The sequence below is a fragment of the Zosterops lateralis genome (genome assembly GCF_965231275.1).
Source record: "Zosterops lateralis genome assembly, chromosome: 17".
Classification (NCBI taxonomy): domain Eukaryota; kingdom Metazoa; phylum Chordata; class Aves; order Passeriformes; family Zosteropidae; genus Zosterops; species Zosterops lateralis.
This window is the reverse complement of record NC_139777.1, coordinates 3,516,438-3,541,000: the sequence shown is the minus strand read 5'-3', so window position 1 is coordinate 3,541,000 and position 24,563 is coordinate 3,516,438. Positions and strand designations below refer to the sequence as shown.

The following is a 24,563-nucleotide window of genomic DNA, read 5'->3' as shown; positions in this document are numbered from 1 at the left end:
TGCTGGCCGTGCCACACCTTTGTCCTCTATGGCTTGTTTTTCTCTTTCCCCAAACACAGTTTCAGTGACACAGGTGCCTGTTCCGGGCTGTGTTCTCTGCCTGGCTGCATTCCCCGAGGTTGGGTCATTCCTCAGGCTCCCCGGGGTGGAGGTGGATGGGTCCTGTCCCACCATAGTAGAGGGAAGGGGCTGCTGCTCCTGCTGCAGGTTGTGATCAACAGCTCAGGCACACTTTATGGCCATTTTTGGGGTTGTTTTGATCAGTAGAGGAAGAGAGGAAGAGTAGATGCTGGTTGCCAGTTGTTTTTCCATAATGATACTTGTAGGAATATCAAGCTGACACATGGAATGGCTGGAGCAGCCCTGAGCCTCCCGAGGGCAGTGTCCCCACAGCCCAACACCAATTCCTGCCAGCCCAGAGCTCTGTGGGGGCTGCAGAGACGGGGTTGGGTTGGGGAGGAGCACTGGACTGTGCTGGAGGTCTCCACAACAGGTAGCAGGAAATTGTTGTAAATCCAAATCCTCTTCAGTCCCTGTCGTGTACCCTGGAAAGAGTGGTGAGATCTGAGGCACTCTCATCTTGGGTGTCCCTCGAGGCACTGGGGTGTTTTCTGGTTTCTCCGAGGTGAAGTCTGTCCTTGCCATCCAGCTGTGGAAAGGCTGGTTTTCCACACAGCTCATTTCTGCCTGTTCCTGGTTTGCTTTGGATGTGTCAGGGCTGTTGTGTTCAGCTCCAAGTCAGGCTGACTTCAATAACAACACATCAATTTTCCTTGGAACATCAGGACCTATTCCCCAGCAGAGCTCAGGGCACACAGGGGGAACACAAGGATTTTATGCTCACACACCTCTCATGGTGGGGGGTTTCTCCTTAAACCCCACAGTCCTCACCCAAAAGGGGCTGGATCTGATGAGATCAGATTCTCAGGTACAGATCTTCCCCCCCATTGCTGTTTACTGGACTCAGTTGAAACCAAAATGCCCAAATTAACTGGAAACCTCAGGCTAAACCTCCCTGTCAGGGGGCCTTTGCTGTCCCACTCAGAGTTCTGTGAGTCGCTGTTTTGGGGTGATGGTTGAGGGATGGGGGACGTGGAGCTCCAGGAGGGTGTTGCCTGTGTTCATTCCCCATTCCCCTGGGAAGGACAGGGATGTGTGCTTTGGGATGAGGTGCTAGAAAACATTGAGGTTGCAGGAAAAGCTTTAAGCACTCTCTAGGAGGAAAGCCTTTCAAAGAAAGAAACATCTTTGGGCTTTAGAAGTGCAAAACTGGAGAAGTGTTTATTCCTTGGAGAAGGTGGGAATATTTCCAGTTTGCTCCGGCAGAGGTCCCGCAGAGATGGGTCCCAGGTGCTTTTCACGCTGAGCTTTTCTTTGAATTCCCAAACCAGCTTGTGTTTGAGAGATGGAGGGAACCCTAAACATGAAGAAACCTCTGAAAAAACACGAGCCTATAAATGGAGGCAGATTAATCCAGGCCCGATTCCCGGATTTCACAGCCCACATTGATCCCTCATGGGACTGATCTGTGTCCGTGCTCAGCAGCTTTCTCTGGGCTCGGCAGAGTCACAGTTTAAGTTCACTGTTCTCCTGGATCTTTGCTCGTTGTTTCCGTGATGGGGAAAAAAAGTTTAAAAACAACGAAAAAAAGAGTTTAAACTCCATCCGGCCTGTCCTGTTCGCGGAGAGACGAACCGCGGGCAACTCGGGGTAAAAAATGCTGCGGAAATGGGAAATGTGGAGCGGGGCCGTCGGGGCTGGAAGGGGGCCTGGCTCGGGGACCCGCTGTCGTTTCTCGGGCGCGGCGGGGCCGCCCCCGGCCGGGGGGAGGCGGGGCCGGGCCGGGGGAGGCGGCGGGAGGCAGCGGGCGCAGCCGGGACGCGCACGGTACCGGGGACCGGGGGAGCGGGGGGCGGCCGGGAGGGTCCCGGGGCTCGGCTCGGTGGGTGCGGGCCGGGGTGGGTGATGGGGTTACAGCGGGACCCTCCGGGGCTGCCACGTCCTTCCCCTCGGGGTCCCGCCGCGGCCCGGGCTCCGTCCTGCTCTGGGCGTCGCCGCGGCCGCTCCGGTCACTGCTGGGGACGGGGGAGGTTGGGGGGCCCCGGGGCCCTGGATGCTCCATCCCCCGGCGGCTCCCCCCCGGAGCAGGGGCTCGATGCCCGGGGCCGCCCCCCGCGGGCCCCGCTCGGTGTCCGGGGCGGAGAACGAAGGTGCTGCCCCTGTGACAGCGCCGTGGGACCGGCTCCCTCCTCCCGGCAGGGGACGAGGTGGCCGGAGCCGGGAGCGGAGCCCCCCGGGGTGGCGAGGAGAGGGCGAGCAGCCCTGGGCACGGGCGGACCTGCGGTGGCACCGGCGGCCCAAGGGAAGAGGTTGTGCTGAGCTCCCCGGGCGGCTCTGGGTGCCCGCAGGGCGGGATGGGGATGTGCTGGCGGATCTCGGGGGGTTTGTGGGCCAGACAGCCTCGCAGTGCTGCCCAAAGAGGAAGGGAGGTTGGCGGGGTTGTGATAACACAGGAGCCTCTCCTGCAGACAGCCACGGAGCCCGTCTGGAGGCCCCCGGGTCTTGCTCTTCCAGCGAACTCGGAGTTTCACTCATACGGTTTTCATTGCTGGAGCGTGGCCTTAACCAGGAGTTTGGTTTGATGGTCCTGCCCCTGGCTGGGTACCCGCAGGGATGGGCTGAAGCCGCGGTGCCCGAGGGTGAGGTCAGCTCTGGACGGGAGGAGATGGGGAGGACAATGTCACCCACCTGCCGGGTTGGAATGTGGGCATCACCTGCTTAATTTGCCTGCAAAGTCTGAGACAGCAGGGTGTCATTGGTGTTAATGGAGGGAAATTATGGCTGTTCCTCATCCTGGCAGTGTGGCCGGAGGGTGAGGATGCTGGGGTCAGCTTGACCAACAGCTTCCCTGGCTGGATCAGTGTTAGAAACACAAGAGCAGCTTCCCCCACCTCCACCACGAGGTGCCAGATAAGGGCTGGGCCTTTTTCTCTTGTAATCAATGCTTTGTTTGGAGAGGTTTGGAAATACCTTGTGAGGAAGTTCCTTGTTGTAGAGCAGCACGGTGGGGTGCAAACAGAACTGGAAGGCAGCGGGGGCTCCGCGTGGTGCCGGGGGAGGTGATGCAAAACCAGCCCTATCACCATGAAGCAACTTCCCGTCAGCAGGGCCCAGCCAGCTGTGTCCGAATGTCACGCTCTCGTCACCCTCAACTGGGTGAGAAAAGGAAGATTTGGTAGCCTTGGTAAGCCCCAGACGGGGAGGTGACACTCTGCTCTTGTCCCTCAGACATTGGCAGGGTGATGCCAGCTTGATCCAAAGCCATGTCCAAGTACCTGAAGCACTTCACGGTGGTGGGCGATGACCCCGTGCAATGGAGCAACGACTATCGGAAATGGGAGGAGGAGGAGGCTGGGGACAAGCAGCCAGATGCAGAGATCAAGCTGGAGCCCTCCAGGAGACACATCTCCTTCCAGTACATGATGAAAAAGCTCTTCAGCTCTCACAGGTTTCAGGTGAGGCAGAACAAACCCCAGGCCGAGGGCACCTGTGACAGCAGAGCCACTGTGGGATGGAGCTCAGGGAGAGCACTGAGGTTGTGACCACCACGGTGCAAAGAGCAGTGGGTGATGCTGAGCTGAGCTGTCCTGTCAGCACAGAGCAACTCTGCTGCAGGTGCAGATGTCTCCTGAGAGGAGACAAGCCCCAGTGCACAATCACCACAGCTCTGGCACGTGCTCTCCTCCAGCTCCCTGAGTCTCCCCACACCAAGCAGAGTCTGATGGGAAGCCAGGGGGTTCCATGTGGAATAACCCACCATTCAGGGCAGCAGGAGAGGGAGCAATGGAAAGCTCCATGAAAGACAACCAGCCAGATCAGGGGCTGTGGGCATCAGGGTGTGTTTAGCTGAAGGTCTACATTGGCTCCTCTTGCTCCTCTGTCTCTGCTGGGATGGGAATTATGTTGGTTCTTCTCTTCCAACAGGTTGGGGTTGTCTGCTTGGTGATCCTGGATGCCTTGTTGGTCCTTGGGGAATTGCTTATGGATTTGAAAATCATCCATCCGGACAGATACAATATAACGCCAAAGGTAAAATGTGGGGAAACATCATCATGAACAGCATTTCCCTCCCTTTGGTGGCTCAAAGCCCCTTGGATAGGCTGGGCAAGGCAGAACCTGGACTTCCAGCCTTGCTGAGCTGGTGGTCATGGAAGAAAAGTCCTTCTCTTTATACAGCCAAACCAAAGGTGCCCTCAGGCAGCAGAGGCTTTCCAGCCTGCCCTGCCTGTGTGCACTCCATGGGGCTTCCTGCCTAAAACTTGTGCTCTTTCCCAGGTTTTCCACTACCTCTCCCTGTCCATTTTAACCATCTTCCTGGTTGAGGTGGGGTTTAAAGTCTTTGTCTACGGCCGGGAGTTCTTCTACCACAAGTTTGAGGTGCTGGATGGGATCGTTGTCATCGTGTCCTTCATCCTCGACGTCGTCCTCATCTTCCTGGAGCACGAGTTTGAGGCCGTGGGGCTCCTGATCCTCCTGCGGCTCTGGAGGGTGGCCAGGATCATCAATGGTGGGTGCAGAGCTGGGCTGGATTTGCCAAACTTCCCTGAGTTACCTGGGCTTTGTTCCTTTCTCAAACCCAACCCCAGGGGTGTTGCTCTCGCAGCGAGCTCAGAGTTCCACCTGTGTTGTTTTCCTGGCTGGAATGTGGCTTTAACCAGGCTGCAATTTCTTTGGGGCAGCGACAATCTGCTGTTTGTGTTGGTGGGATGCCTCAGGTGCATGGCAGCCAGGCACATTCCCCTTAAAAATACCCCATAATCTGTTCCTGCACCCTTCTCCTGGAGAGGGATGGCTTACATTCTGAATTTCCATTGTAGGATCCTTTGGGCAGGGGAGCCCCTGCCCTCCTGAATTTGCTGCTACAGCAGAGTAGGTTTTAATGCTCTGCTCTGCTGTGACTCCATTATTCCCTCCAGGGATGCTGCAGGGAATGTCCGGATCTTACTCTAGATCTTTCTTGCTTGAATTCAAAGGGTTTGCCATGAAAAGAGAAATAGAAAATGTCCCCAAATCAGGCTTGAGTGATTTCACCGTTGTAACTGTCAATTGTTGCAAATAGATGTAAATTCGGACATCTCTGAAACAAGTGTAGCTACAAACATTTTCTTCCTTCTTGAGGAAGGAATTTTGGGATTCCAAAAAATATGCAATGAGATGATCTCAAATTCCTGCAGGAAACCTCAGCTCAAGCTCTGTCCTGTGCCCGTGTTCTCATTTTTGGTGGGTGCTCCATATTTGACACAGCAGTGATCAGAGGAGGGGATTGACGTAGCTGCCCACTGCCCTCAGACTCTTTAAATAGGGAGAAAGTGCCTGGTTGGCAGCTGTAGCCAGAAAGAAGAGAGATGTGAGAGCAGCTTGTGGCTTTTCTCAGTTCAGAGTGAAAGTCAGAGAGAAACTGGATTTGCGTGCGGCCGTGGGAACCACGGGAGCCTCACCTTACAGCACAAAACGGGGCTGCAATTACAAGTAAATCCCCTCATCCTTGGGTGCTCCAGGCTCCCAGCCAAGCTTTATGCAATGTCCACCTGCTTGCAGCAAAAAGGGACAAAGGGAATCTGCCCCACGCTGGGGTGTTGGGTGTCAGGGCCTGGGCACGGTTCCTGTCGATGTTATCAATGCAAATGAGCAGCAGAGCTGCTTTGTCTTCAGAGAACTGAACCCCCAGAGCCCAAACTGGAGCTCTGGAATCAACCATGATCCAGAGGAACTGTGTCAGGAGGGAGAACTTGATGTTCTTCATGCTCTCATCGAGCTGCCTTGTTTTATTTTTGTGGGAAGAAAATGCCTTCAGTGTGGGGGCTGAGTTGACATGGAATCACCTAATGGTGCTTAGAGAGAAGTGACACCTCTGCCGTGAGGAGACACTGCCTGCTCTCACTGCAGCTGTGCAAGGTGAAACCAAAGCCCTGTGGACCTGAGGATGTGCCAGGTCCTGTTCTGCCAAGCCAGAGCAATCAGCCCAGATGGTGGAGGAGCCCTGTGGCCCAGGCCTTGCTGTGCTGTCACACCTAAAACTGCTAAAACACAGCAAAGCTGCCCCAGCTGCACCCCAGGGCTCTGCCAAGGGAGCAAATTCAGATTCAGGATTTGAGTGACAGTCAGAGTGATTAATTCAGCTCAGAGTCCAGGCTGCCTCTCCCCCAGCAGAATATGGGTATCCAAATCCCTCCAGAGGCTGATTTAAAACCCTTCCTCATTAAGAAAAGCACTTGGGAAGGGTGGTTGAAGATGACAGAAGCTGAGCTGGAGAGGAACACGTTCAGCTCCTGCAGTACAGAGCCTGTGTGCTGTGAACTCCTGCTCGTGGCTGTTTTACAATGTAAAGCAAACCCACTGTGAATTGTTCCACAGGAATAATTTTATCGGTGAAGACCCGCTCGGAGCAACAAGTGTCCAAGTTAAAGCAAGCAAACCTGAAACTTGCCACGAGGGTGGAACAGCTGGAACACAGCTGTTTGGAGAAGGTAAAAGAAAAAAACACTTTTAATTTGGGTTTACCTGCTCAAGGGGATCCTTGTGCAAGGTTGGCACTGTTGGCTTGGTTTCCTCATCCTGGGCTGGAGCAGCACAGCCCTGCCTGCGCCTCCCTGGGCTGCTCCTCCTCAGAGGAATGATGTCCCTACCTCTGTCCTACTTCTTTTGGCCAGGTTGTGCTGTTTTCCTGCAGCAGGAGGTACATTTAGCAGTGGGAAGATCTCTGGGAACCTGGGAAGCTGCTTGCAGGCTGTTAATGATTTGAATTCTTTGTCTCCTACAGGAGCAAGAAATCGAGAGGCTGAATAACATATTGAAACAGCATGGACTCCTCAGCCAGCAAAAATAGGAGGCCAGTTTTCCATGGGTGGGAATTCTGCTTGGAGATTGCAGTGTTGGAATCTGCCAGCTTGACCTGAAAGGTTTTTCTGTCTCTTTGCTTCCTCTTGTATTGTGTTTTCTATAAATGTTTTCTATTTGACTCCACTTTGATCAGACCTTGAGATGGCAAAAATAGTTCTACTGGAAAATTAATCACACACAGTCTCTGTAAACAGTAATCTTTTTTCCTTTCTTGTACAGTTGTACAGTCAAAACTGCAAAATAATTTAATAAAGACACATCTTTACAAGCTATACATCCAGAAGAGTACCACTTATTTAAAATAATTTCATTTTTTTTTTCTGTGATAACAATCTTTGTTTGCAACAAACTTGCAGTATAAATGATAAGAACCCAGGCTGAAAAGGTAATTTCTTCTCCACCAGCTGCCTGTTCTTCATCAATACATCTCTTTGCCAACCATTCTTTTCATACTGTTGGTAGTTTCCTCATTTCTGTTGCTGCTTGTGCCACTTTGTTATTTATATAACATTCATTTCAGAAACACCAACACACCACTCCTTTCCCTGACAAAGAAATCAGCCCCAAAATAGAGGCAAACATGTGCCATCTTACATCAAACAATGGCTTGTTCCAGCAGTAGATCCCAGTTCTGATACTGCATTCCCTCATCTCTTCTTCCCTTTTCACTGTTCCCTCACAGCCCATGGGGCTGCAAAGTTCTTTATTTCCACAGCTCATAAATCCATGTATTAAAGGAACTGGAATATGTAAGAACAGATGTAGGTGAGTGCACTGCTGGGAACAGTCAGACTCCAGAAAAGCCATGAAAAAGCAAATTTTAAAGGGCCAGGCTGGTGTTTGAATTTTTTCAGGTATTAGAGTGTCCCTGTGGAGAGGCTGTTTGAGAGCTGAGGAGGGAGATTTAAGAAGTGGGAATTCTGAGAGATGGTGACTGCAGCAGGTGTCTCCAGTGGATTTCAGCCTCACTCAGTTGGAGGGGTCACTGCAAGCACAACTCAACAGTTCAGATTTTTTAAAAAAAAGTAATTAATTAGTGGTGTGGGAAAAATAGCCAGAAATATGTGGCTTATTCATCTATGCAAGGAGATAAAGCAGAGGCCTTATCTAATAGCACATGATGAGTTTAATTAGCAATTTAACTTTGCTGTTATGGGATAATGAACCTGCTTTCCCTGTGCTCTTCCTTCCCCTCCTGCCTCTGCTGGGCAGGCTGAGGCTGGATCCCATGTGCTGCAGGGGTGGTGGCTGTGAGCCAGAGCCACCAGCAAGTTCAAACTGCAACCTCTGTCCTCTCTGCAGAGTTATAATTTGGGTACTTTCCACTTCATGGGGGTTTCTTCACTCTGAACCCTCTGAGAACCCTCACAAGGTCTCACCCTTCCTCTCTCAGCCAATTTTAGCCCAGTATGTACAACTCAGAAGAAAGTGATGGCCCATCACAGTCACAGGACAAACAATGGACTAAAAATAAGATAAAGCAGAAATAAGGCTTTTTTTTTTTTTTTTTTTTAATGCATACTTACCTTAGACAAAGGGATAGAAAAAGTCAAAGGGTAACTTGATGTCAATGGTGGGCCAAGCTTTGTAGCTTGGCTCTGCAGGTGAAGAAATGTCAGTGAAAACCACAGAACTTGTTATAGGAATAATCCTTTCCCTTCCTGAGGGAAGCTGCAATGAAAATACAAACAGGACTTACCTTCTGTTTTCTATTTGTACAACTGTTTTATTTGGTCTGGATTATACTTGTTGAAAAGGTTTGGGGTTTTTGTTTTTGGGTTTTTTTTTCATATAGTTCCATGTTTCTCTCCATAAATGATGTATAGTTTTTATTGAAGTGTGTTTTGGCAAGGAGCCCACAGCTGTGTTTGAGCTGGAAGAGAACTGCTGGGTGTAAATACATTCTAATGTGAAGTGCTGCCTTTAGATAAAGAGATTATCTGGGTCACTGTCACACAGCTGATACCCAAGGAAAACAAAGCCACTTGTTTTATCTTAAATCCTGTAATTTAATTACATACCTGCTTCAGTGTGGTGCTGGTGATTGTGGCTGTAACATTCACTATCCTGGCTTGTGGATTGACCAGGGATCCATATTTAGTCCACTTCACTTCTATTCCCAGTGACACTGGTATTTGGCATGAGCTCTGCAAAGTGTGAGAAATCATCTCATTGTCTGCCTTATTGCAGAAACCATCACAGTAATTAATTATTCATGTTATTAAAAGGGTAGAATGTCCCCAGAAAGCTCATTGAGGAGGTGACCAGAGCAGCTGCACCCTGCACCACTGCTGGGCAGGACAAAATCCTGAATTCTGCCAGGACAGGATTTTGAAGGCGACAGTCTTAGATATTTTTATGCATTTCTTCTTGAACTATCACACTTCTGGTTACAGAAACCATTCACTCTTTAGTTGCAGAAGCATGAAAGAACCCATCCACAATCTTTTGTGCTTCTCTCTCTCTTACCCTGGCCTGGAGGAAGAGGGGAAACACTGATTCTATTTCTTCACTCTGTCAGCTCTTGTGCTTCTCCTTAGAAGAGCAACATTCTAACCTGTGTTTAAACAACTCATTTTGTACTCAACATGTTGCCCTGATCAATAGCTGAGGTGTCTGGATACCAGCTTAATTAAATATAACTTCTACAGCAAGAGTGAAACCCTCCTCTGTGAATATTCCATGAGTTTCTTCCAGCTGATTTCTGCATTCCCAGCCCCATTTTCTCCTCCAGTTGGTTCCTGCATTTTTAGGGTGTGAAGCTGAGCTGATGCTGCAGGGGTGGAGAGGTTGAAAGTGGTTTAACTTTCACCTGTTCTGAGATGAGGAGCTGAGTTATTGGCACCCAGTCGAGCACATCCTGGGCTTGAGAATTCCCAAATGAGGCCACGTACTCAGGAAAGCTTTGGCCCTTCAGCACATCAAGGAGGGTCTGAGCCAAAGGCTGGCATTCCGTAGCTGCTGTAATTCTTCCAGAAAACAAATAATAAATAATAAAAAAAATGAGTTACAGCAAAATCCATTGGTTTGGCACAGTCATCATTTCTCCTTGCTCTCTGCTCTGTTCAAGCCTTCAGGCTACAGTTGCTAATGTACACAATCTTTCCAAGAGAAAGACCATTGTTAATTAAATGACATTTTTTATAATTAAATACTCCATTCTCAATACTCCTCCAGCTGTATAAATGGCCTAGGACCTGAACAGAGCCTAAGGGAAAGGGTTGTCAGAGGGTTAAAAGCATTAAATTAAAAATAAAAGTAAAAAAATTACTTCTTACCTTAACTTACAGCCTGATATCATGTTATAACCAAATAATACTGGAGCTCTGGCTCCCTGTGCTGCCAGGCAGTCCTGGGTGGATGTGCTGTGCAGAATGGTGAGTTGGCTGTGTTTGTTACTACTCTGAATAATGCCAGATGTAACACACAGTTAAGGGAAATTAAATGCTTGATGGATATCAGAACAAAAAAAAAAAAACCTTAATCATATCCTTAAAATATAGCTGCAAATGGCTCAAGACTCCTCTCACAGTGTGGAAAAGCACCAGGGTGTGCAATGAAGGGCTAAATGTACCTCACTGCACAACCCAGGAGATTGCAGTCAGGACTGAGTCATTCCCTCCTAAAACACAGCCAGAAAAGCACATTTTTTATTTTTGGTAGAGAACAGATGTATTTCATAGATGGCCATGCTAGAAAGGGTTGGTGAGGATGGACCAGAGCAAGTGCAGCAAAGAAAAATGCAGCAGGGAAAAGATATCCTTGAGGCTGGAATCCTGCTCTGACAGGCAGCCCAACAACATAACCAGGATTGCCACTGAGAGGAACTGGCTCTGTATTTTCCTGCAAATGCAAACAGAGTGTTAGTTCTTATCCTGCACTGAAGTGGTTGGAAAACACAGAAATATTTCAGTTATTTTAGGATTATGACCTGCCTTGAATGATGTGGGCAAGACTGTAAGTATGGCTTTGCTTTCTCTGTTATAGTCACAAGCTGGGACTTGTAAATGTGACAGACTTTGGAGGCCTTTATTGCCCAGCTCTGAAATGCTGGATATCCAGGGCAAGTTCTATTTTACCTTGCTGTTAACAATTGTTCTGATTCGAGTTGAATAAGTTTTGTAATTAAATGTCTTTCACCAAGTCACCCATGACATCTCCACAGTTACCTGAGTGAAGCTGATTTCGAAGCTCTGCTCTATTGAAAGTGTTTCTTTGCTAATTGCCCCCAAGACAAAAGCAGCAGCTGCTTCTATTATTTCTCCTGTGTCTGTGTGGGTAATGTGGTAATTCACCTGAAAATTAAACGGTTTAGATATTAATTTGAACAAATCCATAAGAGAAACTAGAAAAAAAAAAATTCAACCATGCAAGTATTTTCTTTCTTCTTTGCTTAAGAAACTCAGCTCCAGGGTGGGGATGGATTAAATCCTCTAGAGGCTGGAGCCTCTTCACAATTGACTTCTTGATAAACCTAAGCACAGACACAATGTTCATCTACTTTAACAGATAATGTGCAGTATCTATTCCTCTCTCTGTCATTAGTGCACCTGAAATTATCTTCTCCCAAGCATAAAGTAAATTCCAAACTCATGTCATTGTCTGTTTTGCCACATACACAGAGGTAACACCAGGATTTCAGCCTGGCTCCATGTTATATTGCACACAGTTATTATTTTGTTGCAAAACACTCCCTTTTATCCAAAATCAGTGCTTGTCCCATGACATTTACTTTGGAGATATCACAATATATGGAAACTGCAAGGCCTTCCTGACAGCTTTGCAGTTTGGGAATCAGAAGTGATTTGATGCACAGATAATTTCCATCAGCTCTGAGGAGGAAAAGGCTGCCAGACCTACCCCAAGAACTGCATTGATGCACAGTCCATCCGAAACCATTGGGAGCCTCAGGACATCAGTACTGCTCAGTAAAGTCCTCATTCCATTCAGAGACTGGACAACTATGGACTGGACAGAAATATTCACCTGAAAAACAGACTCTTGTCAGTTCTGAACATTGGGTATAATTAATTTTAGCTCTTTCTGTGTTATTATGTGTGTGACCTTTCAGGGTTCTGTTCCACAGCAACAGCACTCAGCATTTCTCTGAACAACTGCTGTGCTACAAGTGCTGCTGAAGCTCAACCAAAGGGTCTGGGTTTAAATAAATAAAGAGATTTTCTTGAAGAGTGGGAGTTTTATATGAGAGGAATGTATCAGGCTTTATTGTTTGCAGGCAGCATTTTATCTTGGAGTTACTAAGTATCATTACTGATAGCAAATGATGTAATTTTTTTAATGTAAAGATTTGATCAATCAGTGAAAAATCCCCACTGACTATAACTTAATAAGAATTTTGCCCACAGCTCTTCCAACTAATTTAGAAGGATACTTACCATCTGACTTGATTTGGGCACCTGAGGGAGAATAAAAAGACAAATTAAAGCAGTAGCAAAGGTCTATCAAGTAAAGCAGGTAAGGCTTTGTCTATTTAACTCTTTCTCATAACAATAACTTTTATGTTATGGAGTTAATTGGATATAAACCAGAGTATCCAGGAAGTGTGAAAAGAACTGCCACAATCCAATCCCCTCCTTCCTCTGACTCTTGGAATTATTCAGAGACCACCAGTTTAGGAAACCTGCCAGGCTGTGCTTCCCAAAGAAATGAAGAGCTTTTGTTGTCCTGTTTTGATGGTAAGAATTCCAAAGTTTCATGGTCTCTAAAATAATAAAAAAGAACCAAGTATCTCTCTTGTTTTATAGCACATGGATATTTCCACCCCCCTGGAAAATTTCCACGAAAAAATTTAATGGAAAGGCAAAAATGTCAGATTAAGGTCATCAATCAGGGCTGTAAAATACTCCCATGGAGCACCATTCTGTCAAAGGTTTTACTTTTCTGACTTTCCAATGAATGTTTGAGTCACGTCTTTGGGAAGGGACCAAGGATTGGACTCTGATCATAAAGCAATTCTGCAGAATTATGATGGGATTATGATGGGAGAGCAGTGACTCATCTCCTATCCCAGCAGGAAACACATTCCTGGGAGCGGGAGACCTGAAGGTGATGCAGGTACAGTTTGTCACACATTTATCATCCCAAGGTACAGCTCAGCCATCAGGATGAGCTGGATGAATAAAAGTCCCTGTAAAGATTAGACTCATCCTTCAGGGAACAGTGCTATTTCTGACTGGGACAGGAGTGAAAGTTCTAGTTCCACTCCTAAAGTTCTGTTTATGCAGGACTGAGGTGGTGGATGATGTCCCTGCAGGTCACTGACAGCCACTCTGCTGCCTCAGCTTCCCCCAGACCCAGCAGGGAAGCAGGAAAGGCAGGAACAGCTCGTTGCTTTGGCATCTACACACTCCCCACCAACCACGGTGTGTGTGAAGATACTGGGAGTATGCTGCTGGGAGATTCCAGGAATCCCCAACACTCCTTGGATCTGCTGGCCAGGCCAGGGCAGAGAGCAGAGATTATCTGCAGCCATTCCCTAATTTCTCACTCCTGGCAGGGAGGGTGAGCTCCTGGGGATGGGGCTTTCTGTAGGACCCGCTAGTTGAGTCCCAGTGCTCCCAGTAAGGCTCCCGCAGTTACTGGTTTGCCGTTTCTTTTGGCGGCAGCTCCACCTGCTGGCTCTGGGAGGGCTCCTGCTCTGCCCTGTGACCACCCTGTCCCCACTGCCATCACTCCTCTGCTGTCACATCCCACCTCCAGCTCCCTTTGGGAAGGGAACCTTCCCGCAGAGCATCTCCAGCAGCTTCTCAGCCTTTTCCAGCTCCTGCATCCGATCCTTCCTGACATCCAGCGTGCTCTGGGCAGAACTCTGACCTCTCCTGAGCTCAGCCATTGCCTTGGCAAGCAGCACAGGGATAAGGGGTTATGGACTTTTCCAGTCAGGACAGGGAATTCATCTTAAAATCAAACCCACTCAGCTGCTGGACCCACTCTTGTTCTTTTCTGGCCCTGCAGCCAATAAGAACTAATTTTGAGAGGACATGGACACACTCAAAGCCCTTCTGAGGCAGTTTTCTCCACTTCTTCCACAGCAGGAGGATCAAAAGCCAACATTTGGGAGCAATCCTTGGCTGATTTCAATGAGATCCTGAAGGAGCAGGAGAACGATCCCACTGTGAGGGTGTGAACTGCTATGGGGGCTTTCCTTGCCTTTGGGAGCTCTGGAATCTGTGAGCAGCCTGGAAGGGGTCTTGAAGCAGTTACTCACTGCTAATTAAATTAATTTAAATAATTACATAAATTAAAATAATTTTAATGGTGAACAGGTTGCTGTTTCTTTACGACCTTCAGCTTTTGGAAGGAGCCATCAGGTTAAGGTATGATGTACTTCAGTTTCATTTTTTCATGTGTGATTTCTTTGTCTTCATGAATATCCTTACAGGGGATTTATTCATACAGAAGACATCATCCCCCAGGTCACAAAGGGATGAAAAAGTAGGCAAAGCTTTGAAAAATAACCCCAGATTGGATTTTAGCAGGCTGGATCCAAAGCAACTTCCTCTCAGTCATGTTTTTTGGGAGCATAAAGAAGGCTGTGCCAGCCTCCACTATAAAAAACTGAGGCTTGGAGGAAAGAGGAAGATGCAAAGGATTAAACCTGACAGGTTCTTTTTTCAGTACAAAGTTTTACCAACCCTTTAAAACTCAGATTTCTTAGAATTACGTGTTCTGGTAAACGGGCTTCTTGGAAAAGCCTGCACATGCACAGAAATGTGAAACTGCACTAGCTCAGTGACATGACCTTGGCTCTCCAAAACTATTATTTTTTACTTTATCTTTGACTATATTATTTATATTTGGCTAAGCAGAGAACAGCAAATGCTTCTGTTACCAAAGCTTGAAGTAAAAACATTCCCAAAGGTTTTCTGTATAGAAGTCTGCTGTATAGGGAGATGTTTCTTCCCAACCCACAATTTAAAAATCCAAATAAAACATCGTATCCCCCAGTAAACAGAAGTTACTTCGTTCTGCAGCTGCAAAAAGATATAAAATATGAATATTTCAGTTTTATGACTGTTTCAAATCATACTTACTGCCAAAATGCTGGAGTTGATATAAAACAACATGCTAAGTGCTTGAATGCTGTCACATTTTTCCACACTTACTGATCTAATGCATTTTGTGGCTTGGTTTACTAAAAACCCTGGGAAAAAAAAGTCACCAAGTGTCACTGGAGGAAATGAAAGAGCAATTATGAAAAGCATAAATGAAAAACAGTACAAGAACTTTAGGTATGAGCAAAATTGAAAGTAAACGTCATCTCTATTGCAGATAAGGTTTTATGTGGGCTTTGAAGAATTTAACTTTTTATATTTTCCAAAAAATGCTATGACAAAAGAATATTGCTTCTTAACAAGTAGAAAAAGCTTCATGAAAATTACTTAATTTTTTAATCTGTTAATAAGATTTTATTTTTTTTTTCTTTGACAAGAGACTTCAGTGCTGTAATCACCACCACGACTGTTATGAGACCACATTTAATGATGACAGTGGGGTTTGGAAAATGCAGGTGTGTGGGTTTGGTTGTGGCTTTTTCTTTTCTGCCTCCACCTCTGCAGATTTTCATGAAATTGTGTTGAAAGGTTAAAATGCAGAGCTCAGCCTGCAAACCTGACTTGTGAGAGGAACCCCTGGGCAAAGGGCAGCAGCCAAAAGCTGCCCAGGCAGGGCTGGCTCAGTGCAAACCCCTCCTCCCTCAGGGTGTCACCCTTGTCCTGTTTGGTTAAACCAATTATGCCCAACAGGACGTTGGATTGTTGAATAAACAACCTTTTAATAAGATTCTCAGGGATTTACATATCTTACATTCAGTGTTTAATAGAGATGCAACACCATTTCCATTCTGTGTCTTAAAAAAACAAACAAAACAGAGAAACAGAAGTGATTTGAAAAATCATCTGCTTAAGAACCTTTAGCTGAATTCTCCATGGGGAGTGTGCCAGATTTCTGACTGGCTCATCTCAAACCAGTGCAGAATACTAGAAAGCAAAAAAAACCAAAAAATTAGGATTCAAGTGCATTTTCCAACCTGCAGGATTTGCATCAGAGCACCAGGAAGAGACAACAGGACTGGGCAGCCTTAGAAATGCATCCTCTGTCTGCACAGGAACCCCAAACTGCCAAATAAAAACCACAGTCAGGAACACAGGTGTGTTTCAGCCCATGGAAAGTTTCAGAGCATTTTTATTTAACAACAAATATGAATAAAAGCAGTACTTATTTCCACAGGATCTCTCAATGCTGCTTTGTGCAGCAATTCCTCAGCCACTGCTACAGCTTTATGTTGAAAATAGCAAAAAAACTCCCTGACTTTTTTTTTCAAAGATCTTAAAAATCTAGTTCACTTTTAAAGTAAAACACAAAACATTACATTTCTTCTTTTTACATTTCTATATTTAAAGATCAATAGAAATTTTGCTTCTTCCAGCAGGACTGCATTATTTCAAAGCAGATGCAAACAATGCTGATTTATTCTTTCTGGAAAAATCTAATACTAATTGCATCAAATATAATTTACCTCCTATTGAATCAGAGATAATTTACCTCATATCTGGAAGTTTCATTTGCATCAGGGGGATTTTCAGCACCTGTATCCAAATTCCAGCTCTCAGGCTCAGCACTGAAAGTTGCACCTCCAAATTTGTCAAGCAACTGATCAAAATTTTCTGGCGTTGGGATTTCTGGGGATTTGAGGGACAGGGCTTGTTCATCTGTCAAAATATTTAAAGAAGGAGATAATTTAAGGGAAAAAAAATACAGAAACAATATTTAGTGACAATGAGACAACTTTAAATATTATTTATTTAGGATGCTAAATTATTTACAAAAAAACTCCACCCAAACTATTTTGTTTTTTTCCAACAGAGAAGACCAAGAGTACCAGATGTTTAATTCCATGTTTTAACAAGTGAAAGGATCACAGCATAAGGACTGTGAGCCGACAGAATTACCAGTTTCCTGAGAGGTTTAATAAGATAAAAATAGTTTTAAATTTAGTTTTTTTCTGGTACTAAAGAGCTTACAAAAAAAACAAAACAAAACAAAACAAAACAAAAACAAAACAAAACAAAAAAAAAAACCATAATGCTTAATATTGCCTACAACTCTACTTACAGTTTGTAGCATGAATGCAGAAAATACTGGGATTGACTTGGTCAATTAATTTAAATATCCTTTCTGGTGGATTTGCTTCAACATCAAGAGAGTACACAGCAGCTTTCTGGCTACACAGCTGGCTGTCACCTCTGAAAAAAAAAACCAAAAAATAAATGAATGATCCACTAAAAGTTAGTGTTGACCAGATTTTAAAGTTCTTTCCATCTACTGAGGCAGCAACAGAAAAATAAAAAAAAATTAAATAACTGAATTTTACACAATTTGTAGAACAATTGTGCATCCTTAGAAGGTTCCTATTGTTTTATACTCTGTGGTTAATTATAAATAATAGAGAATTCTCCCACATGTTTTATTCAGCAGAGGAAACTGCGAACAGCAACGTAAAGGAAGGTAAGGAACAGACCAGGAGAGGGAAAAGCAGTGACAATATGAGAGAGAAAATGCCAAATTGGGTGGGAACCAGATGGTTGAAGCCCCAGAAAGGCAGGGGGGGGCACACACAGCTCAGCAGAACTTTCATTTCCATAACCCAAGTGGGATGTCAGAGCAGGAAAACAGGTCAGTTTTATAGATATTGGAATAATATTAATTTTGAGCAGGGAATGGGAAAAATTCCTACTTGAGATGCATGTGAAAGAAACAGCAGGGTGAGGAACAGGAGGTGAAATAACCCAGCCTGTCCTGGAGAAGTGTTTAAGGCTGTGCCATGGACTCATCAACAGCCCAGAACTGCAGGAGGATGTGCCAGTTCAGAGCCTGGTGTGTCCCACATACTACAAACAGCAGCTGATGATCCCTGTGAAACTGTTATTTAGCAGGATAGAGCAGCTAAGGACAGGCCCTGGAGAAGTGAAATGACTTTTAGAAATTTTGAAGCCTGGAGTTAAGCTCTTCCATGAGGTGAGTCATTTGTTAATAGGATCCCATCATAAATCAAACCCTTCTGCTGCTGCTGTTCCAGAGCCCTCACGGCCTCTGCCTTGGCATCAGCCAAAATAACACAAATATGCAAATGCAGATAAATTCTGCTGTAAATAATGAGACCCACAACACCTGCAGACACTGAAAACCCCATGGCTTTTCATGCAAAATAACCGTTTTGCACAAAAGAATTTGGGCAAAGAAGCACAACTTCTTTTGAGGCATTTCTAGTTGACAAAGGCAGCACAGTCACCCGAGGCAATTAAAGTGTCACTCAGGAGGGCGTTGATTAGACCTTTCTGATCTATATAAATATCTATAAATGGGGAGCAGGAGTCTTTGTGTGCCAGAACAATAAGAAACCACAGTCTGGCATGATTGCTAATTCAAATTTCAAAGCTCCAAGAATAAACCCCAGTGCTCAGATTGGCATAATTTATACAGAAGGTGGGTTGAAAAGCTGCACTTATTGTTCTGAGAAGTCACCAGGAGATTTTTTTTTTTGCACATTATGAGTTTGAAGGGATGTTAACTCCTCTTTGAGGAGATGGAATAGGGTGAAGGTGTTTTCAGAGCAATTAAATAGCAAAGAAACCACTCTTGGCTTTACTTTATTGGTAAAATGTTACATTTTAGTGTTTGTGAAGTGGCAGTGGGAGAGAGCAGGTTGGGATGGTGATCTGTAAAATAAGGGTCAGAAAAAAATGCTCACAATATTTCAACAAGCTCTGAATAGACTGTATAGCTGACATCATAAATGTAATCAAAGAGGTCACTGATAAATTTACTGATAAAAACTGGTGATCTACAGAAGTGGCCAGATTGGTCCTGTGGTATCAGTTTTCTTAACTTCCAGACTCTGCATTGATCAAAGTCTGAAGATGCATCATTCTTCCCTCCCCAAAAAAAGCATCACCACCTAAATACCCACAGAGAGGAGCACAGTGGAACAGGAGGAAAGAGGGAATGAGTGGAGGAGAACTGGGGGCAGAGTGCAGGAGGGAGCGGTGAAAGGAGGGGCAGGAATCGGTCAGAGGGAGAAGACAGAGCCCTGACAAAGGCAGGCAGCAGATGAAAGAGGATTTTTTGAGCTTTCTGGTGATTTCTGCACTCACGTAACCACGGGCACGGAGCAGGTGGTGAAGAGGCTGAAGTCCTCGGCGCTGCAGTCGCGGTCACAGCAGCAGTTGACATCGCACTGAGCCACCAGCAGGTCGCAGACACACAGCCCGGCAACTGCACCAGAGAAAACCAGAGCTGCTCTGGGGATCTGACACCTCCCAGCGTGTCCCAAACGCTTCCACTTTTCACTTCGCCCTGATTTTCACAGTGACCAAAAGCCTTCTCCAATTTTAGGTTTTCTCTAAGTAATTTTTTAAAGCCATGTTTTTCTGCTGCTGAGCAAATCTGTTTGGAACACCTGGACAAAATCAGGGCAATACTAAAATCTGTTCCCTGAGAAACAAAACCCCAGTTCAATAGGGATTTTGGAGGTGTGAAAACCTACTCAGCCCTGCAGAGGAAAAAAATAAGAGATACCAACAAGGTGTGTTTATCTGCTTATTGGGAAGAAAAATAAAAGATTTTGAAAGAGCAAAGAGATGTTTACAAGTATTGAGGGTCTAGGAATATATTTCCCTGATGTGCCAACATAACCATAGTTGACTCTTTTGAAACTGTTTTTTCTCTCTCTGTTTTTAGATACTTTGAAATATTGTAATCACAGACAGAGAAATTGCTAAAATACACTTGGCAACTTCTTCAAACTCTGTGAGGTTTTCAAGTTTATAAATTCAAAGAGCAAATGTTTATTCTACTGAACTGTTTTTGAGAGTTGCTCTTCTATAATTAATCCAAACTTAAGAAAAGCACAGAATGAGGAAAATTAAGGCCAGTGAGAATATTTTCATAATTCTTTTATTTCACTTTGACTGCTGCCTGTTTCCCTGTGGCCTCCTGGATGTTCTCTGACCACCTGAACAGTATCCAGGTATTTCCTGGAATCTCTGAAGTTCTGACTGTTCTGTTGGCTGAGCTTAGCCCTGGATCCTGAGCTCACCCTGTAAACAAGACAAGTTTAAACATAGATTATTAGATTGCAAGGTTATGTCTGTGACATTAGAGATTTAACTCTGGGGTGAGTTTCCTTAGGCAAGTAACCCATGGAAAGCTCAGCTGAGGGCAACACCACCGGGATATAAAAGTGTAGCCAATTTCAGGTGGGAAACACCTTCTGAGAACACAGTAACCAAACTTTGGGAGCTCTATTTTCATGACAATGTGTCCACAGCGCTGGGGCTGAGCCTTGGGGGGCAGCCAGCTCGGGGGGTGTGTGGAGCTCTCCAAGGACATCCAGGGCCAGTCTGGGCTCCTGTGCCAGGTCGGAGCTGTCTGCTGTGCGCTGGGCGGGCAGGAGACCCTGCCCTCCACCCTCCCCGAGCCTCAGGGCTGTGGGATCCCTGTTGTGTGATATCCGTGCCGGGAGCTCGCTGAGCCTCTCCGAGCTGGCTCCGAGCCTCGGCCGCAGCTGCCCAGGAGAGCCCAAACAGCGCTTGCAGAGATCCTCGGGAGAAGCCGGGCGGTTGTGGCAATCCCGGGTGACCGCAATGGGAAGGGGAAGCCAAAGGCCGAACGCCCGAGGGAGGCCGCGAGCGGGGCTCCCCTCAGCCGAGAGGGCACCCACCGTCCGTGACCGGGGCCGGCGGGCTGCGGACCCGCGCCTGTGCGGCATCACGAATGTCTGCGGGCTCCGCGGCCGGCTGTTCTGCCCGGAGCGGCGGCGGCGGAAGGAGAAGGAGGAGGAAGATGAAGAAATCCCCGGGCCCCGCCGCCGCCGCCATGGCGGCCGCCCTTAGCAACGGCGCGTTGCCAGGGCGCTCAAGTATCGCGAGAAGAGCGAGTCCCGCTCTCGCGAGACTTGGCGGGTGAAGGGGAAGGGCGGTGCCCCGGGGAATATGGCGGGTGTGGGGTGGGGACGGATCTCGGAGATTTGCGGCTCCTTCAGCCGCCCTCGGGCTCTCTCATTCCCCCCCCCCCAGCGCGGAGAGCCTCGGGGAGAGGCCGCGCGTAAGGTTCTGGCTGGGTTTGGGCGCCGCGGTGGTGCCCAGGGGCCGATTGTGTCACTCAGAGCCCTCACGAACAGCCCAGCCCAGCCCAGGCTGTGGTGAGGGGTCGGTGCCCCCTCAGAGCCACAGGAAAGGTTTCAGGTGTAGTGAACCAAGTGTCATCCACTTAAATGGTTGGAAAAAAGCTCTTGGAAGGCCACACATTAAAAAAAAAAATAAAAATAATTGGAGAATGATCCCTTCTGAGATATAAAATACTATATTTCGCCTATTTTTAAACTCTTTTTTGTAATCTTTCCTTTAAGTAATTTTTGAAGGGCTAAAATTTCTCCTTTTGAAGATGCTGTGGGTCCTCAGCGCTCAGTGAGCATATTCAGTAATCTTATTAGTAATATTTTCATGTGCACAGTTACCTTTGAGGTCTTCTTCAACCTAAATTATTTTAGTTTTGTACTAGTTTGGAAAAAAAAAAAAAACTGGGCTAGAGAGTGACTAAATTATCATCATTCCTTAGGGTTCCTCAGGTATTTTCCAACCTTAAGAATTCCATTGTACTTAGATCTGTTTTTATTTCCCTGACCAGGTTCATTACTGTCACCTTGAAGGGAAGACAACAAAAGCTCTAAAAATTCTCTTAAAATTCCAGCTCCATCCTTTGAAATAATTCCACAGTGTCCACATCACAGCAGTGAGGAGTCACACAAGACAGAGGCCACTGAGGCCCTTTGATGTTATCAAAGATGGGTTTGAAACAGCTCCAGCTCATGTGGCAAAATCCTGGATCATCCTTGCCCGTGGAAAGACTTTGTTCCTCCAAGGACGTGGTGACACCAAGGTGAGAACCTGGTGTGCTCCACTCCACCTCAGACCTTACACCCAAAAATAACCTCCCACCTGCCTTGCTTGTGAAATGTAACCCCAAAACCTCTGTGTTCACCTCCTTGGTGTTTTCAGTCTCTTTTGTTTCTTTGCTGTTCCTGAGGTGACCAAAATGCTGCTGCTGCTGGTGTTGGGTTTCTTATTTTTTTCAGCCTTAAAGAGTGACTTCACCCATTTCTATTTTGAAAACAACCTGTAAAAATGGCACCTTAGGGCTTTAATTTTTTTTTGCTTCTCCCTGAAGCTGTAGCAGGACTGGCTGCAGAGAATATGTGCCTGTGTTTGGAGGAAATCCTGGAAAACTTTACAACTCCATCTCTTTCACTGTCCCACAGCAAAGGAACAAAAAGAGAGTCAATCCTGCAGGGAGGAGAGCTGGAGCACTGAGATACAACCTCCCTCTGGGTGAAGCTGATTTAGGGCCTTACAGCCCCTTCAACTTCCTTGACTAAGCTCCCACAGGGTCAATTAACAAGGATGAAGATGTTTTCTCCTCCCTGAAAATCCTGCAAAGTTGGAAACTTGGAATTAATTTTGCAGGTTTGGAGGGAGAGCGGTGCTTGGTTTATTTATCATCACTGGTTGTGATCTTGTTCCACTGCAGAGTTATGAGATAATTAATACTAAAACAACCCTACTTGTTAGTTAACATGTTTATGATGCCTTTAAAAGCAGTAAAAAAGGGCTGATGGCATTGCACAGGGGAAAACAGGATTTAATACATTCTTCTTGCATCCAGAATTACTTGGCAAAGCTGATGGTGCACAGGGGACCAGACTCCAACAGGAAAACCATGCCTTGCTGAAATCTGAAAGCACAGATTGCACCCTGGATGAATGTGGGCAGGAGCTGGATGAATAAAGAGGTATTAATTCTTACTGCATCTACCATTGAAATGGAATAGAGGTGGGCAACTGTTCAAAAGCAGAGTAGGTTGGAATTAATCTGTTTTTCTCGTGACCTTTCTTTTTAGGGCTTCACTCACAGAAAAAAAATCACCTAAACCCATTTCCAATACTTGCTGTAACAGAAAAAAACCCACCTTTGTCATGCAGAGAAAGGCAAAACAAAAGCCATGTCTAAGAAAAAAAACATTTGAAAAACTCCCCACCACAAAACCCACCCCTGGTATTGGACTTCTGAAATAGGTTCCAAAGAGCAACTCCAAGTGTGTAGGGTAAGATCAGGACATCAATAGATAATGCTTGTTCTCCATCAGAGAGATTTTAATTTATCCTGTCAACATGAGTTAATTAATAATTAAAAAGGGCACTGTGATCCTTGTGTGGGAGGTCCTATAAAATGAATATTCAAGCAGTTTGAGATGCAGTAGATCCCTGTTTATTAAAAAACACATTCAGGGTTTTATTTTATTACTGTTTCAATTACAGCTTAAGCAGCAAGATTCTGATGTGCATTACAGAAGCTGTGACTGTTCCATCCCTGGAAGGGTCCAAGATCAGGCTGGAGCAACCTGGGATAGTGGAAGGTGTCCCTGTCCCTGGCAGGGGGTAGAATAAGATGATCTTTGAGGTCCCTTTCAAACCACTCTGTGATTCCTGTTGGTGATTTTCTGACTCTGCATCTTCTCCTGACTCATGTGGAAAATCTCATATATTCCTTCTCACTTTAGTTTCCTTTCTAATCCAACTGTGCTATTTGCACTTCATCATTTCAGGGTTTGCCCTATGACAGATCACTTTCCAAGTCCACATGGACAGGCCTTTGGGATTAGAGTCTAAACAAAGTCAAACCAGGCTAAAATAAACTACATTCTGGTCTAGCACAAGATTGGCCCTTAAATAAATAGTGAGGAGCTGGGGCAGCCTGTACAGCAGATGGCATTACAGGTAATATTTATCACACTCCAATCTCAGGGCTGAGATACTTGGGAGGGAGGATTGACGTCAGCTACGAGTGAATCAGTTTTAAAACAAGCTGGAAACCTGCTTGTGCCTTCCTTCAGCAGCTGATTTCTTTGTGCAGCACTTCTGCTTCACACTCCCCGGTGCATTTATTGGATCTGAGCAAGCCCAGCAGGAAGAGTTCATTCTGTTTTTGCAGCTCAAGTGAGCTGATGTAAATAGATCTTGGACTTTGAGGTGGGAAGATTCCACCCAGCTGCAGTAACCAGGGGGATGCCCTTTGGTCCAGTTTTTGTGCCAAATTTGTGCATTGGGGAATTTTAAACAAATATCACTTGGCAGGATACCGACTCTCAGGGTACAAGAATAACACTGAGCAAGGCAGCAGGGCATGGGCTGGGAGGGATTTTACAGGGAGAACTATCCAGACTGACACTGAACAGTAGAGAAAACCAAGTTCTGAAGTATTTTATTAAAAATAGTTGGGGTTTTGTCTCAGAGGAGCCCAGAGATCCTCTGAATGAAAACCAGGAGCAGTTTTTCGTCTGGGCACAGCATCCTCGTGCAGGAGTGACAGAGTTCATCAAAGGTTACTAATTACCATGTAAATTATGAGGTCGTCTGGCTGTCTGGACAGACTTGAGTGGGTGACCTGGGGTAGAATCATGGGATTATTAAAATTGGAAAAAGACTCCAAGACCAAACCCAACCTCAGACCTAATACCCCCATACCCATTAAACTGTCACAAAGTGCCACATCTGCTCGTTTTTTTTTTTTTTTGAACACTTGAAGGGA

At 46.0% G+C, this 24,563-nt stretch overlaps 2 protein-coding genes across 4 annotated transcripts; one reads left to right on the top strand and one right to left on the bottom strand.

The window, feature by feature from the left end:
* Positions 1 to 1,810: 1,810 nt before the first annotated feature.
* Positions 1,811 to 6,947, top strand: HVCN1 (hydrogen voltage gated channel 1). Of its 3 annotated transcripts, none has more exons than XM_083874187.1 (6): positions 1,811 to 1,887; positions 3,289 to 3,515; positions 3,985 to 4,089; positions 4,336 to 4,567; positions 6,415 to 6,527; positions 6,821 to 6,947. In XM_083874187.1, the coding sequence occupies exons 2-6, from the start codon at positions 3,324 to 3,326 to the stop codon at positions 6,884 to 6,886; spliced, it is 708 nt and encodes a 235-aa protein (XP_083730313.1). In that variant the 5' UTR covers positions 1,811 to 1,887; positions 3,289 to 3,323; the 3' UTR covers positions 6,887 to 6,947. The 3 variants fall into 3 exon arrangements, with proteins under 3 accessions (XP_083730313.1, XP_083730314.1, XP_083730315.1); XM_083874188.1 differs by lacking the exon at positions 1,811 to 1,887 and adding an exon at positions 1,892 to 1,942; XM_083874189.1 differs by lacking the exon at positions 1,811 to 1,887 and adding an exon at positions 2,472 to 3,216.
* A 580-nt stretch (positions 6,948 to 7,527) lies between these two features.
* On the bottom strand, positions 7,528 to 20,838 carry TCTN1 (tectonic family member 1). Its single transcript, XM_083874186.1, has 15 exons — positions 20,642 to 20,838; positions 19,074 to 19,194; positions 17,035 to 17,165; positions 16,465 to 16,631; positions 15,950 to 16,037; positions 14,955 to 15,064; positions 12,297 to 12,317; positions 11,761 to 11,886; positions 11,070 to 11,195; positions 10,661 to 10,743; positions 10,179 to 10,319; positions 9,713 to 9,869; positions 8,922 to 9,047; positions 8,427 to 8,571; positions 7,528 to 7,640 (listed from the first exon to the last, which is right to left on the bottom strand). Exons 1-14 carry the CDS (start codon positions 20,796 to 20,798, stop codon positions 8,428 to 8,430), a joined length of 1,698 nt encoding a protein of 565 aa, XP_083730312.1. The 5' UTR covers positions 20,799 to 20,838; the 3' UTR covers positions 7,528 to 7,640; position 8,427.
* Positions 20,839 to 24,563: the final 3,725 nt, after the last annotated feature.